General features: G+C 44.0%; 1 protein-coding gene across 1 annotated transcript in view; it reads right to left on the reverse strand.

The window, feature by feature from the left end:
* LOC121618708 (dihydropyridine-sensitive L-type skeletal muscle calcium channel subunit alpha-1-like) overlaps positions 1-15,086 on the reverse strand; it is a 168,948-nt gene that overhangs the window by 40,827 nt on the left and 113,035 nt on the right. The window contains exons 33-34 of the mRNA XM_041954272.1: positions 13,820-13,911; positions 13-172 (exon numbers count right to left, since the gene is read on the reverse strand). Of these exons, the coding sequence (XP_041810206.1) occupies positions 13-172; positions 13,820-13,911 (252 nt within the window). The remainder of the gene's footprint in view (positions 1-12; positions 173-13,819; positions 13,912-15,086) is intronic.

The raw sequence follows: 15,086 nt of genomic DNA on the forward strand, positions 1-15,086 counted from the left end.
GTGTTGTTTTACCAGAAAGGCACAAAGCATGTAGAAACTCATGAAGTAGATGATGGCAAAGTTGGATCCACAGGTGTACTCTTCCCCAGGCAGGTAGTCCGACTTGGGGTCACACTTCTTTCCATACATACATGCCAACATCACTTCATGCCATGCCTCCCCTGTGGCACATCTGCACAACAGAGAAATCAAAATGTCTCCAATCACAATTTGTCATCTCTATTCAAAGGAGGATTGCATCAAGGGCAGGTCCAGTTGCCCTTCATACAACCCTCCTTGGATAGCTGTGACCTGGATAACTGAAGAATCTTCACAGACATCTCACTACTCTATAATTCAGTCTGACATTGCTTTCTTGATAACCATTTGATTTCAGGAAGGAATTTATTTTGTGCAACCCAAAGATAAGCAAATTAAAACACACTGCTCTGGTTTATTTTGCAGTCAAAACTCAGCCAGTGTTACCACATTTATAGAGCACATCATTTCTACAGTTAGTCAAAGATTTATCCTGCAAGTATTGCTTTTATAATGTAATATGTAGCTAACCTGTAGGTAATGAACACAAATATAATGTTTGTCCATTGTATATTGTTGCAATTATATTCTGAATTATTTATTGGATATTATTTTTATAATGGTTCAACAATGCCAAATTTCAGCAGAATAAGCACACCCCAAAGGGTGTGTCCAGACTAAAGTGTAGAGGAAATACTAAGTATTTTTCTTGTGCTTGAATGCAAGTCAGTGATGCTTTGTAAAATTCCAAACTGATGTTGCACTACTAAATAAAAAAAAAATGATTGTATTTAGATAGCACTTTTCAAGTCTGGCAACCACTCAAAGCACATTTTACAACAAATGCATTCACCCATTCACACACACATTCGTGCGATGATGGCACAGCATCGGGATTCAGAATTTTGCCTCATGATGCTTTGACATGTAGATTGTCGAGGCCAAGGATCGAACCACCGAACCATAGGTGGACAACTGCTCCATCTCCTGAGCCATAACCATCCCAGATTGTACTGCATGTTTTGTCTGAAATGTGCTTGATGTCAATGTTATACAGCTGCAACACCAAGCTCCACCTGTTCACTCTAGCATTTGCCCAGTGTAACTTGGCCAGCACTGTAGTGCAGACAAAATATCCATGATCTGATCTGAAGGTCTCCTGACATACTTAATCCCATTTTACATCATTCCACAAGACTGGTCAGTGGTGCTGTTATCTAAGTGAAGTTGGAAACAAAATGCTGATAAACTACACACATATTCAATCACTGAATCCATGTTGTCATATCCGTGATTAGGCTGACAATTGTTTACTTTTACAGAAGCTCTTCAGAGCACACAAAGGGGGTGCAAACCACAAAAACAATAGTAGATCCATTGATGGGTCCTTGTAGCCAGGGATGGTTTTAAACCCCACCAGACTCCACTGATGTTGTTCTGCTCCTACTGATTTTCCATCTTCCTCCTATAGTTGTTTTTTTCGCTCCATGATTCCCCTCCTCACCTTACTCTGCACATTATTCAGCTCATGTTAGTTTCCCTACCTAAAGATTTTTTTTTCCATCAGGAGAGTGTTTATGTCTGGAGAAATCCACGGTTTGTTGGAAAATCACTGTACAGTCCTGGTGGGTTTGACATTCTCCACACAGATGCAGTCTCACACAGTTTATTGGACTTTATGTCCTCCACATGATCATCAAAAAGTAATTCCCACACGGTTGTATCAAAGCAGTCCCTCAAAGATTTATCAGCCTTGTTCATCCATCTTTTTACTGTGCGAGTGACAGCTGGTTCCTTTGTATGAAAAGTTTGTACAAAAGTTGGCTGTGTACAAGAGGCGCATCAGGTTGTGATCCGATCTTCCCAGGAGAGGGAGAGTGTTGGCATAAAATAAATCCAGTGCTTTATTGTCTCTTGTGTAGTTTATAACATATTGAGTGAATGTGGGCAGAGTAGAGGACAGAGAGGCATGATTAAAGTCAGCAGAAAGAAGAAGTGCATGTGGGTACTGTGTCTGCAACCCGCTTGTACATGAGTGGATGACATCACAGGCTGAATCAATAGTGACATGAGAATTCCCTGGATAGGAAGTCTGACCTCATGCTAAAGGTTAACAGCTCAATGTCCTTACTGGGGAATATAACAAACACTACCAGGCCTCCTCCCTCCTTCTTACTGCTCCACTTTGTCCTGTCCGGCTGCATCATCTGGGAAGTACATCATAGTGTTTGTGTCCAGAGTAAGTGTGGTTAGCCATGTCTCTGTGAACAGCCTAATTGTACACTCACAGAGTTCCTTCTGATGCAGAGTCAGCACTGCTAGCTAGTATTGAAGAGATCTCACATACCCTATGATGATTGAGGGAGGGACTGGTTTCTAATGTCTCCTCCTAGACACGGAATGGCTTCCGTATCTCTTCTTCCATACTATCTGCTGGTGCAGACAATAGGTACATGGCTGCACTTGGGATCCCTGGACATGGCTGTGTAGTGCATCCTTGTTTCATATCACAGCTACTGTCTGTAGCTAGTGGTGTCAACACTAGGCGATAGAGGTTCCTCCTGAGCATACCTTGTGACCTGTTGACCAGGAATGATCACTGCATGGGATGTACAGATGTCACCATGCCTGTTGTCCTGTCTGTGTTCATGATCTACTGTTTCTCTCCCGGTAACAGATTGGAAAGATTTCTCATCCTTTGTCTTTCGTTGTAGTTGCTAACATCCATCCGCCCTCTCTTTTTGCTTGTGCAGATCTGTCTGCAGGCCCAAAATATCTGGCTTCAACATTAAGGGAAAGGATGGCAGGGTGGTGCAGAGACAACGTCCCATTAGCAACTGGGCTAGGCTGTAGTTATTGCTCATTGGTGTATTTCTGCGTGCAAGCAGCGGACAGTAGTGGTCCACTGCTTTTTTCAGCAAGTTTCCCACTTGCTTACACCATTGCTTTGTGAGCATCTGGTGCTGTGTGTCATGTGCTGGAATCCATGGTATGTTGCAATGTCTTTCATGTCTGCACCTGAGAACTCAATGTGACTCATTGTCACATTTACTTCAGCGGTGCCACAATGTCAGCACACTTTGTCAGACTGAGCTGCTGTTCAGGACTGAGTTTATTTTATAGATAATTAGTGTGTTATTTCCTCCTCCTGCCACTGTTGGGGATGTTTACCAGATAATTTCGTAATTACATATTTTATGCTGATTGTGTATTTTATTTTCTTTCTTCGTTTTAGTTTTACACCTATTTGCATGCTGTCAGTTTCAATAAACCTCCCAAATTTTACCAGCGTGTGATGGGAGTCATCTGTCTGTCTAGTTGAAGAAGGGGGACTCTTTAATGAGGGCAGAACAGTAAAAACACCGACTCAACAGTGATTTCTACCGCAGTGAGTAAGATATCCAGCCTGTTCTACATCTACCAGTTTCAAGATGTTGTCATCAGAAGAAAAGAATTATGAAACAAGGTCAGAGTGCTCACAGTCATCGAAGAAATCTAAGTCATCGAAGCATTCTGTGAGATCTGCAGCTAGCTTAGCTAAGCACGCGCTAAGGCTGAAGCTGCACGTGCCATAGCAACTTATGCACAAAGGGAGATTGATCTTAAAGTAGAAAAGCCACATTGGAGGCCATGCAGCAAGAGAAAGAGGCTGAGGCCGCCTGTGCTGAAGCTAATGTATTAGAATCAGCAGTGGATTCGGCAGCCAGGGGGGAGCTCACTGAAGGTCAAGATATAGACCAAGTCTCATCATATCATTCAGTTGAGAGAACAGAGAGATATGTTCAAGAACAGTATGCCTATGTGAAAGCCAAGGAGCCAATAGACGATCCAGAACAAGATAAAAAGGCTGATTTCGCTCCTTCAGCAGCTGTTCACCCCAAGCCAGCTGATGATTCTCATCTACATTATGAGCCACCGAGTCCACGTGAAAGGCAGCATTTGTCTGTGAAAGCCAAAACTTCTACTGCAACGGCTGCTAATACATTGCGACAGCCACTGCAGTTCACACTGAAAAGAGAAGTTGCATTTAGTGCACCACAGCCAGCATCTGAAACAAGGAGGCTATGGACACCCAGGCATGATACAGTGCATGACAACTATCCACGCGTAGGAGAATATGGTTCGAATGCATCAGGCCTTGGAAGGTTCCTTGCTCGCCGTAAGGTACTTACAGCTGGACTCACAAAGTTCGACGACAAACCCGAGAACTACTGGACTTGGAGGTCCACCTTCTCGAACACCACCGAAGACCTCGGTTTGAAGCCTAGTGAGGAACTCAACCTGCTAATTAAGTGGCTCGGACCGGAGTCTGCTGAGCATGCAAGGAGAGTGAGGTCTGTTCGTATCAACTACCCTGGTGAGCCCCTCAATATGGTCTGGCAAAGATTAGAGGATTTATGGATTGCCAGAGGCCATGGTGATAGCTCTCTTTAATAAGCTTGAACGGTTCCCCAAGTTCACCAATAAAGAACCCAAGCGGCTACGAGAGCTAGGTGACCTTCTCCTGGAGATACAGGCAGCCAAGGAGGATGGGTTCCTGCCTGCTTTGGCTTACCTGGACACTGCACGAGGCATCAACCCGATCCTGGAGAAATTGCCATTCAACCTGCAGGAGAAGTGGATGGTGCATGGTACAAAGTATAAAGTTGAACACCACACTATCTTCCCACCCTTCTCCGTGTTCACCGACTTCATTCGTGCAGAAGCAAAGATGAGAAATGATCCAAGCTTTGCTGCCGCAGCTCCCAGCAACACGCCTCCTAAGGGGGAGAAATTCTTACCAAAATTAGCTAAAAACCTGATAGCCATGCATAAAACAGAGGTGGCCAATCCTGCCAAGGGGGATGAGACCAAGGGTTTAGACAACCTGAAGAAAGAGTGTCCCATACATAAAAAGCCACACCCCCAACCAAAGTGCAGAGCCTTTAGAGCAAAACTCCTGGACGAGCGTAAGGCTGTCCTGTGCCAAAATCTGTCTCATCTATGTATATCCTAAAGACCAACCCGAGAAGAAGACAAGAACATACGCCATCCTAGATGACAGAGTAATAGGTGATAGTAGGGGGATGTGTGTATTAATGGCACACACGTACCCTCGCCTGTGAACGCCTACAGAACCTTCGTACTTGAGAATGGACATCCCAGCGTTCTGTGTCCCTGCCTCAACAAGATTGAAATCAAAGAGACGCTCAATCGCACTTGCCAGTTCCAGAATCCTTCAGTCTCAGAGCAGCCGTCCTTGCTAAGTGACAAAACGCGGCTCATGGGGGAGTCCATCTTCTGCCACTCAAAGGACGATGACAAGACAGCACCTCCTATGGAGGATTTTGCCTTCCTGAGGATTATGGAGAAGGAACTGAAACAGGGTGATGATAACAGCTGGCAGGCTCCACTCCCCTTCCGCAGCCCAAGCCAGCGTCTGCCAAACAACTGTGAACAGGCAAGGACCCGTCTCGCTACAGTCACCAAGACACTCAAGAAACGCCCAGAGAGGAGAGAACATTTCACTGAGTTCATGAGCAGGCTCTTTGAGAATGGACATGCTGAAGTGGCACTACCCTTACTACCAGATGAGGAGTGCTGGTATCTACCTTTCTTTGGGGTTTATCATCCTCAGAAGCCTGGACAGGTGAGGGTGGTATTCAACACCAAGGGGTGTCCCTCAATGATGTCCTCCTCACAGGCCCAAACATGACCAACAGTTTGCTCGGGGTACTGCTGCGGTTTAGGAGGGAGCCAGTGGCGGTGACAACTGACATCCAGCAGATGTTCCATTGCTTTGTTGTACGTGAGGACCATCAGAACTTTCTGCACTTCCTCTGGCATCGCAATAATGACCTGGATGACGATGTCATTGAATACAGGATGTGCGTACATGTCTTTGGAAATAGCCCATCACCATCCGTAGCCACATACGGGCTCCGAAGAGCCGAAGAGGGAGAGAGGGAATACGGCACAGAGGCTAGGCTGTTCGTTGAGATAAATTTCTATGTTGACGATGGCCTCCTGTCTGTCCCTTTGGAAGATGAAGCCATCACTCTTCTTCACAACACTCAAGACATGCTGGCCCTCTCCAACCTCTGGCTTCACAAGATCCTGTCCAACAGGGTGGCAGTGATGAAAGCCTTTCCTCCGGATGATCTGGCTAAGGGGATGAAAGATCTGGATCTCAGCACAGACCCCCCTCCCATGCAGAGAAGTTTAGGGGTGAACTGGGACATTTCACAAGACGTATTCACCTTCCAAGTTGCTGATGCAGAGAAGCCTTACACAAGACGTGGAGTCCTGTCAACGGTTAACAGTCTGTTTGACCCACTAGGCTTTGCTGCCACTGTAAGCATACGAGGAAGGTCCATACTGAGGCAGCTCACCACAGAGTCATGTGACTGGGATGCCCCTCTACCTGAGGAAAAGTACAGAGAATGGAAGCTGTGGAGGGATTCTCTGAAGGAGCTTGAACAGCTCAAGATCCCACGCCAATACAGCTGCTGTCGCCTACTTGAGGAAAAGCAGCAATGATGAGCAATGATGTAAGCAGCAAGGTGGAGGTTGGCTTTGTATTCTGCAAAGCAAAGCTTGCTCCTTGTCCAGAAACAACAGTTAGAGATTGCAGACGTGATTGTTGATGAGATGGACACCATCTTTGACGCTGTGACCTTCTACTCAGACAGTAAGGTGGTCCTTAGTTCTTATGACTTGGTTGATCCTAGCACTGACTCCGACATCCGCCCACAGATCACTTGCCATCTCAACAGGGTTACCAATGACAAACTTGACCCTATGTGTTTTGAGAGGTTCTCCAGCTGGCGGTCACTCAGTCGAGCAGTTGCTAGACCCGTGCATGTTGCCCACTCCTTCACACAGGGGAACAACTGCAGGGGTGGGACATCCATGAAGGGCCCTGTCCCACAGAAGACTTGGAGTAAGCAAAAAACGTCATAGTACGGGCTGTCCAACAAGACTTGGAATGCATCCGGGGAGGAATAGCCATTCCGAAACAAAGCCCACTTCTCAGCCTGTGTCCTTACCTTGATAGTGCTGAAATTCTCAGGATAGGAGAACGCCTGTCCAAGGCAAATCTGGATGGAGAAGAGATTAGTCCTGTGATCCTACCTGGGCAGAGTTATGTCGCAACTTTGCTCATCTGGCATTATCGTGAACGCTCTACGACGGTTCTTCTCAGTCAGGGGGCCAGCTAAACAGATCAGGATGTGGCACCAATTTCGTTGGGGCCTGTAAGGAGTTGCAGATGGAATCTGTGACCAGTGACAAGGAGGTGCAAGGATTTCTCAGTGACAACAGGTGTAAGTGGGTCTTCAACCTGCCACGCTCTTCGCACATGGGGGGCAGCTGGGTGCGGCTGATTGGACTGGCAAGACGTATCCTGGACTCGATGCTGTTGAAGGTCAGCCCAGCAAAACTCACGCATGAGGGCCTGACAACATTCATGGCAGAGGTCTCAGCTATCCTGAACGCTCGTCTGCTGGTTCCTGCGTCCACAGACCCCGACTCCCCATTCATCCTGACACCAGCGACACTCCTCACACAGAAAGTCAGTGCCCTTCCTCCTCCCAAGGGTAAATTTGACGAGAAGGACCTCTACAGCAAACAGTGGAGGCAGGTCCAAAGCCTCGCCAACACCTTTTGGCATCGATGGAGGACAGAGTACCTCCCCACCCTGCAGAGACGTAGGAAGTGGGAAAAGGAGAAGCGCAATCTTAAAGAGGCTGATCTCGTCCGACTGAAAAATGACCAGTGCAGAGAAACGACTGGCCTATGGGCGTCATTGTCAAGGCCTTCCCCAGCGCAGATGGGAGGGTAAGGAAGGTGGAGATCAAGATTGCAAGGGATATTTCACATATCCAGCTAGTTACTGTGGTTTCTAGGCTAGTTGTAAACCACATGTTGGGGATGTGTACCAGATATTTTGGTAATTACATATTTTATGCTGATTGTGTATTTTATTTTCTTTCTTCATTTTAGTTTTACACCTATTTGCATGCTGTCAGTTTCAATTAACCTCCCAAATTTGACCAGCGTGTGATGGGAGTCATCTTTCTGTCTAGTTGAAGAAGGGGGACTCTTTAATGAGGGCAGAACAGCTGCGTAAGCTCTATATATCTGGAGAAGCAGTTCACCACAAGCAGGCAGTTGTAGGTATGTGTTGCTCAGTGTGAATAATTCTGCCATGGCTTTTCTGGCAATTTGGAGGGAATGATAGGCTCTTTTACATTGCCACGTTGCATTTTGCATTTGACTAAGCCCTGGTGGCCCTGGTGTATTTTCTTAAGAATGCAGCTCCGTTAGGTAAGCATCACTTGTAGGAAAAATTTTTATAACCCAGTCCACAGAGATGTTTGTGTACTCCATCAGCCCATCACCCACTGTAGCTCTGCCATCCTTCAGCAGAGCACAACATCGTGAAAGTGTATCTGCTGTTGTGAGGGCACTCCCTGGAACGTTTGTTATGGTGTATGAGTACCTCATGAGCTGCATCCTGAACCAATGATGAACCTCCCACAGGGCCGCTTCTTCCTTCTCCACTTTTGCATGGTGTTGCTCTGTGCTAGTCAGCGATATGGATGCATGTGCCACTGGTGATCGCACATCTTGGTTCTTCTGCAGGATTATGCGTTTCAGTCAGTATGACGATGCATCAGCAGATGTTTTGGTTGCACAGCTGCAACATAAGTATGAAAGATAGTTCCTGTTTGAGGCTTCTGAATGCTTTCTGCTGGTCTGGCCCAACAGCGCTGTGCTCAGGTATTTGTGTTGGACTTTTCCAATAACACAGATGACGACTGCAATTTCATTTTATGACATTTATTGTACAGTGAACCTTCATTTATCGCGGGGGTTACGTTCCAAAAAGAACCCGTGATAGGTGAAATCCGTGAAGTAGTCAGCTTTCTTTTTACAGCTATTATACAATACTGAACTACGTATACAATGAAACCAAATGACCAAAACCTGTTTTCAGGCCCAAGAATTGAAAAAAAAAAAAAAAAAAAAATCCATAAACGTTTTCAACAAATAACTGTGATAGTTTTTGGAAATACTGTAAAATAATATTTTTAATAGTCAGTACGAGGTTGGACACATTGTGACTCACGCGTATTTCACCGTTCCTCTAACTTTGCCTCTTTGTCGCTCCGCTGCAGCGTCTTATTCTGCTGAAGGCTGTGGTGCAGGTGTCTTTTTCCGAGAGAAGAACATAGTTATGGGTAATTGTTGGCACTCTTTTTTCTTCTGGACAAGAAGATTTTTATAAACAGACATGCCACCTTCGATTATATTTGAGAACTGTAATGAACGACACATCAAAGGGTCCCATTCTTGCGCCGCCCACTGAAGTTCCGAGGCCATTCTTACCATGGTTGCCAAGCGACCAAGTGTTAGTCCATCCTCCTCAGCTTTATCAACACGTGTCTTCTTCCCCTTGTCCCTCATCCTTGCTTGGTGGCTTTGTCATCTCTGCCAGATTTTCATCAGTCAGCGGATGTGTGTGCACATCAATGACACACCTGAGGGCGCGTCCTCAGCTGCTTTTGCCAGTGCAGAACGTTTTGTTGACATTGTGGAGTTTGCCATGGAGAAAATTTGCAAACGTAAATTTGGCAAGCTGTACAGAGATGAGGCACAGAGACTGTTCACGTTAGGCAGTCCCTTAGCCAATCAGGATGCAGAACACAATGCACTGTTAAAAAAAAAAGCATGAAAAAAACTCAGCGAAACAGTGAAGCCGCGAAAGGGGAACCGCATAATAGCGAGGATTCATTGTACTTTACTCGAACTGCAATTGCATAGTATGCTGATAATGACTACTCTTCATTTTGGTAACTCTGACCTTAGATAATGTGAGCTAACCTGACCAACTGATTGTTATTTAGACCTAGTCCATATGTATGCAGGTATTGTTAAAAAGGATTTTTCCTCCTTTACTCTCCAAAAATATTGCATCCACAAACGCACAGTTTAGAAAAAAAACAAAAAAAACAAAAACACAACTGTAGTGCTGTCAAGAGCATGCCAAACCAACAGGGGGTAATATCACTCCATTTTTTTCTTGTCACTGCCTGATCTGTACCAACTGGCACAGACTTATACAAATCACGCACAAGGCCGCCAAAATGCTCGATCTATGCAGTGTTTTATGGATAGCATTCATAAGCAGTTATCCTTCTAATGGAGATCTAACTGAGAAAAGAGGTCGGTGTAGAGGTATACACACCAGACTGGGCATGACTTTTGATGATCATGACTGAAACCTGACTCAACAAAATCATTCCAGATTCACAGTCAAGTCTTTATCCCTCCTCCATCATATGGGATGACAGAACCAGTCAGTCTGATAAAGAGATGGGTGGTGGGGTCTGCATCAATGTCAAAAACCCAAAAATGTCTGTATACCAGATGTAGAGATGGTGACCCCCTCATCACGCTCCTCCTTCTCCTTCTCAGTTCCGATCATATTTAGTCAACTTCATCCTGTTTTTTGTCAGTTAAGTTTTAGTTGACTCAATGTCTGCAATTTAGTATTATCTTAGTATATGTTTAATCATTCAAAACCATTGACACGTTCAGTATAATCTGATGACAAAACAAAACAAAAATGTCAGTCAATCTAGTCTACCAGGGTCAGAAGGCATCCCAGCCAAGGTGCACAAGCTCTGTGAAACGGAGCTCTCTCCCATTCTCCACTCCATCTTCTTGGAATTATACAGAACAGCATTAATACCCTCCTTCTGGAAAACATCAACCTTCATACCAGTGCCCACAAAGCCCTGCCCCTCAGAACCCAACCACTACAGACTGGTTGCACTCACTGCAATTGTCATGAAATGCCTGGAAAAAATGATCCACTTTCAGTGGTCAAACTAAAAAAGAACTTTATAAATGCAGTTCATACAGTTAATTTATTACCATACTTGGACTACTCAGTGAGATGTTAACTCTGTTAGCCTATCAAAACTATTTCTCACTTAATACAATGGTCCAGTGATAACTACCTCCAGCTGAACTTGGACAAAACAAAAGAACTGATCATGAGCACATCAAACTTACCCAAGCAGGATCTAACCTGACCTCCATCTATGACAAGACAGTTGAGATGAGAAACTTCAAATTTATTGGATTCCTTACACACAGTGAACTCAGTTCAAACATAACTTCTATCCATAAATGATCCCAGCAAAGATCATGCTTAATATCAAAGCACTGTCTGTTTTTGCCCACCTGTTGCCATACTTTACCATATATCTCCACCAGAAATAAACTTAGTTAGAGACATCACACGCCTCCAAAATAGTCTGCCTTCCCACACCCAGACATAAAAAATAGAGCCATCACACGCATAGCATTCACAATAGCAAATGGCACTGATCACCAGTTCAATCAACACTTTACATTAGTTTCATCTGATTAGAGATACAGGACTTTAAAATGGAGAACAGCTTGCCCCAGCAAGACTTTTGTCCCTTTTGTATAGAACCTGAACAGTAGAGAAAGAAAGCAGTTGTTGGAGATACAGGACTTTAAAATGGAGAACAGCTTGCCTCAGCAGGAGTTTTGTCCCTTTTGTATAAGACCTCAACAGTAGGGACAGATGCAGTCTTTTTTTACTGGTCAAGATGAGGGGTGGATGATTCCTGCAGCCAGGCTCTCGTTAATGTACTTTTTTTGACTCTCTTTTAGGACAAGACAGACTGTAAGACTGTAAAGCCTACTGGAGGGCAGAGGGGCTCCTGGGAGGAGGTCAATGGCACAGTCATGAGGTCTATGCAGAGGTGAAGGCAGGACAAGATCTTTGTGGAATGCTTCACTCAAATCATGATATTCACGAGGACTTGTTGAAATATCAGGTGATGGAGGAACAGGCAATTCCACTTGAGAGAGAGCTCCAACTTTCATTTTCCCCTGCTGACCAGTCTATGACCGGGTTTTGGAGTTTTAGCCAGGGATACCCCAGAACTAGAGGTGAGTTAGGGGAACTGATGATGTTGAAATGTTGAAAAAGGAAGTGAGCTGTCTGCAGCTGGCATCCTGTTTGACCGGGACAGAGGTGGTGGAGAGGTATGAAGAAGACAGACCGGGAGGGAGCAGCCTTTTTACCCTCAGTGTTCTCGTAGCAGGTTGTCCAACTGAATAGCTAAAGAGACCAGATTCAAAGTAAGTCACTTCATCTTGGCAGTCAACTCATCCGTGATCCGGTCATTAAGAGTGCTCAAAAAAACACTTTGAAGAGCAGTGCCATTCCACTGTGAATTTCAATTTATGAAAAAGAGAATACAGGCTGGTTAGCCAGTAACGCACCCCAGTCTAGTACTCTGTTCTGCAACAATCATACATAATGTACCTAGTCAGATGGAAAGATGAGTGGAAGCTGGCTGAGGACCAGGGAGCAGTGGAGGAGAAAACCAGACACTTGCCAAGATCACCAAAGAATGGTGCCAGGTCTGGGGTGTATGATTCTCGTAATAACGGAGCAGGTAAAGAGTGGGAGCCAGGAAGTGAATGGGAAGGAGTAGGTGGAGCTGTAAATACTCATTTGTGATTGGTCAATCGCCAAAATTTAGCGGTCTTTATTTCTTGACAGACGGCCGCCTGCTCAGGAATTCGTAACTGTCATTGGCTAAAGGGGAAATCCCTGAATGTACCAAGCTCAATAACAAATTGCTGATTTGAGTGGCAAAATATTGAGCATTTTCCAGACATTACTTTTAATTTGTTTGGAGAGGACAAAACTCTTGGCTGGAGAATGACGTCACAGCGAAAAAGTAAAGAACAACACTGGACTGATAGGAGGAGCAATATTAAGGCACAAGTGACTTCAGGACACAGAAATTGACCAGGTTGAAATGGACAGACATGAAAAAAAAAAATCAAGAAAAACACAGCATGGCCGATCGACCTGCTGAAAGACTGCTTCGTGGAGACAAAACTGGACACAGATTTTTAAAGTTATGACGCTGAACGCCGAAATCAGCTACTGCAGGACTTTCATCCATGAGTACAAAATAATAACGGTAAACCAAACCAAACGCCAGCTACGTTTCTCTCAGATCTGCCATATCCCGTCACTTCTCCACATTTGACATGATTATGCTAAAAAACTGTTAAGAAAAAAATGAATCTACCTGTAAAGAAATAAGTTATCCTATGTATTGTGTGTTTACTTTCTGAGCCTCTGCGCCGTGAGAGCGGTGACAGACGAGAGTAGGGTCATTTTAAATCAATGAAATATGTTTTAATCACTATTTTGTGTCACATTATTGAATGCATTTGTAGCGGGATAATGTATAGTGAGCAGGTTCCTCAGGAGAAATAAACCCCGACGTATCATTCTATCCTGTATACATTATCCCTTATTTAGAACAGGGCACTTTTAAATACTCACCTCTGATTGGTCAATCGCCAAAATTCAGCAGTGTTTATTTCTCGATAGACAACCGCCTGCACAGGAATTCCTAACTGTCATTGGCTAAACTGTAGAGAAATATGTTATCCTGCCTGCCAACCTGCACACAGTGTGAGGCGGTTGCTATGCAACATATGCACTGCGTAGTGAGAGCAGTGACAGAAGAGAGTAGGCTAATTTTAAATCAATAATCAATCAATTGCTCCCCATTAGCCCTTACGTACGTGTTGTACTGGCTGTGCAAACAAATCTTTCTCTGGGACACTGCAATCTAAATCTAAGAATATTAAAGGTTTAAATTCAATATAATAGCTGTGGTGTTGGAGAGTGAGTTCCTTTTTGTGGATTTTGTGTAGCCTCAACATAAGAAGAGAGATTACCAACCTGAATAACAGCAGAACAGCCTGTGGGAATGTCTGGAAATTGTTGTTCCTGTTGATGTACGTGCCATCAACCAATGCAATTTTACCAAATATCTGCAGAAAAAAGAAGGTTATGTTAGAGATAATACCCATCAGAGATAGTTACCCCTTTCATGCCGGGTGGTTCTTTGCCCCGAAGTCATCCACTGCAATCATAAAACTTCGTTTTGTACGCTTGTGATGATGAGCATTGAGTAAGGGAGGGAGCCTGAATCCTGAGAATTTCACTGCTAACTACTGCTTCACTGTAATTGCTATTTATACCATGGTCTGGGTGAATACTCGATTCTGATTGGCTGCAGGGTGTCCGTTAAAAAGTGCCAAATAGCCTGATTGTTCTAAATTATTGCGCTGGCTCAAATGCTAGTTGGTAACTGTGGAAACAGAAACTCAGAACATACGTTAACATACGTTATTTTACAGTTTATCACAACTGCAAGACGGTAGACAAAACATGAGTGATTTTATTGGTCAAAGAGCTATAGATTGCTATCCCGCGCGTTTTTTCTTCCCATTTTTAATCTTAACTAGTAACTAGTCCCGCAGCTTTGAGAAAACCCTCGTAAACGATATATCAAAACGTGCATCTCGATCGCACGACGACTTTTATAGCTCTTTCGTCAATAATTCGCAAAGTTATACGCAAAAAACTGCAAAGAATTTCCCATAAGAAATTAATGGGTTCAAGCAGACACACACACACAAGTTGACGAAGACACACATATACGCAGTCACACACAACGCCAGATACATACACACAGACACAGTCACACACAAATACAGTTAAATACACACAGACAGCCTCATATACATAGACAGGCACAACGCCGTTAGCTCTATTAGCGCTGTTAGCATTAGCGCTGTTAGCTCTGTTAGTAAATGGTTCATTTCCATTAAATTCATTCATGTTTATTGATTCAGTTAATAAGACCAGCAGCCCCCTCGTGCCACTGTCAAAATTTCGGCAACGCCGGAATTGTCTAGTTTCATTTTTATTGTTCATGTTTTTCTATATATATATATATATATATATATATATATATATATATATATATACACATATATGCAGTTCAGCTTTTTGGAATGCACATACTGTGAAGCCATTTTTCATTTGAGGATGAACAGTTTTAATATTACTTTTGTATGTTACAGCTGAGAAGTTTTGATTGGAAATAAATAATAGTCCAAGAAAAAAATATTGTTAATTCATTTGACACCTCAACATCGAG

Source organism: Chelmon rostratus, chromosome 2 (assembly GCF_017976325.1).
Source record: "Chelmon rostratus isolate fCheRos1 chromosome 2, fCheRos1.pri, whole genome shotgun sequence".
Classification (NCBI taxonomy): domain Eukaryota; kingdom Metazoa; phylum Chordata; class Actinopteri; order Chaetodontiformes; family Chaetodontidae; genus Chelmon; species Chelmon rostratus.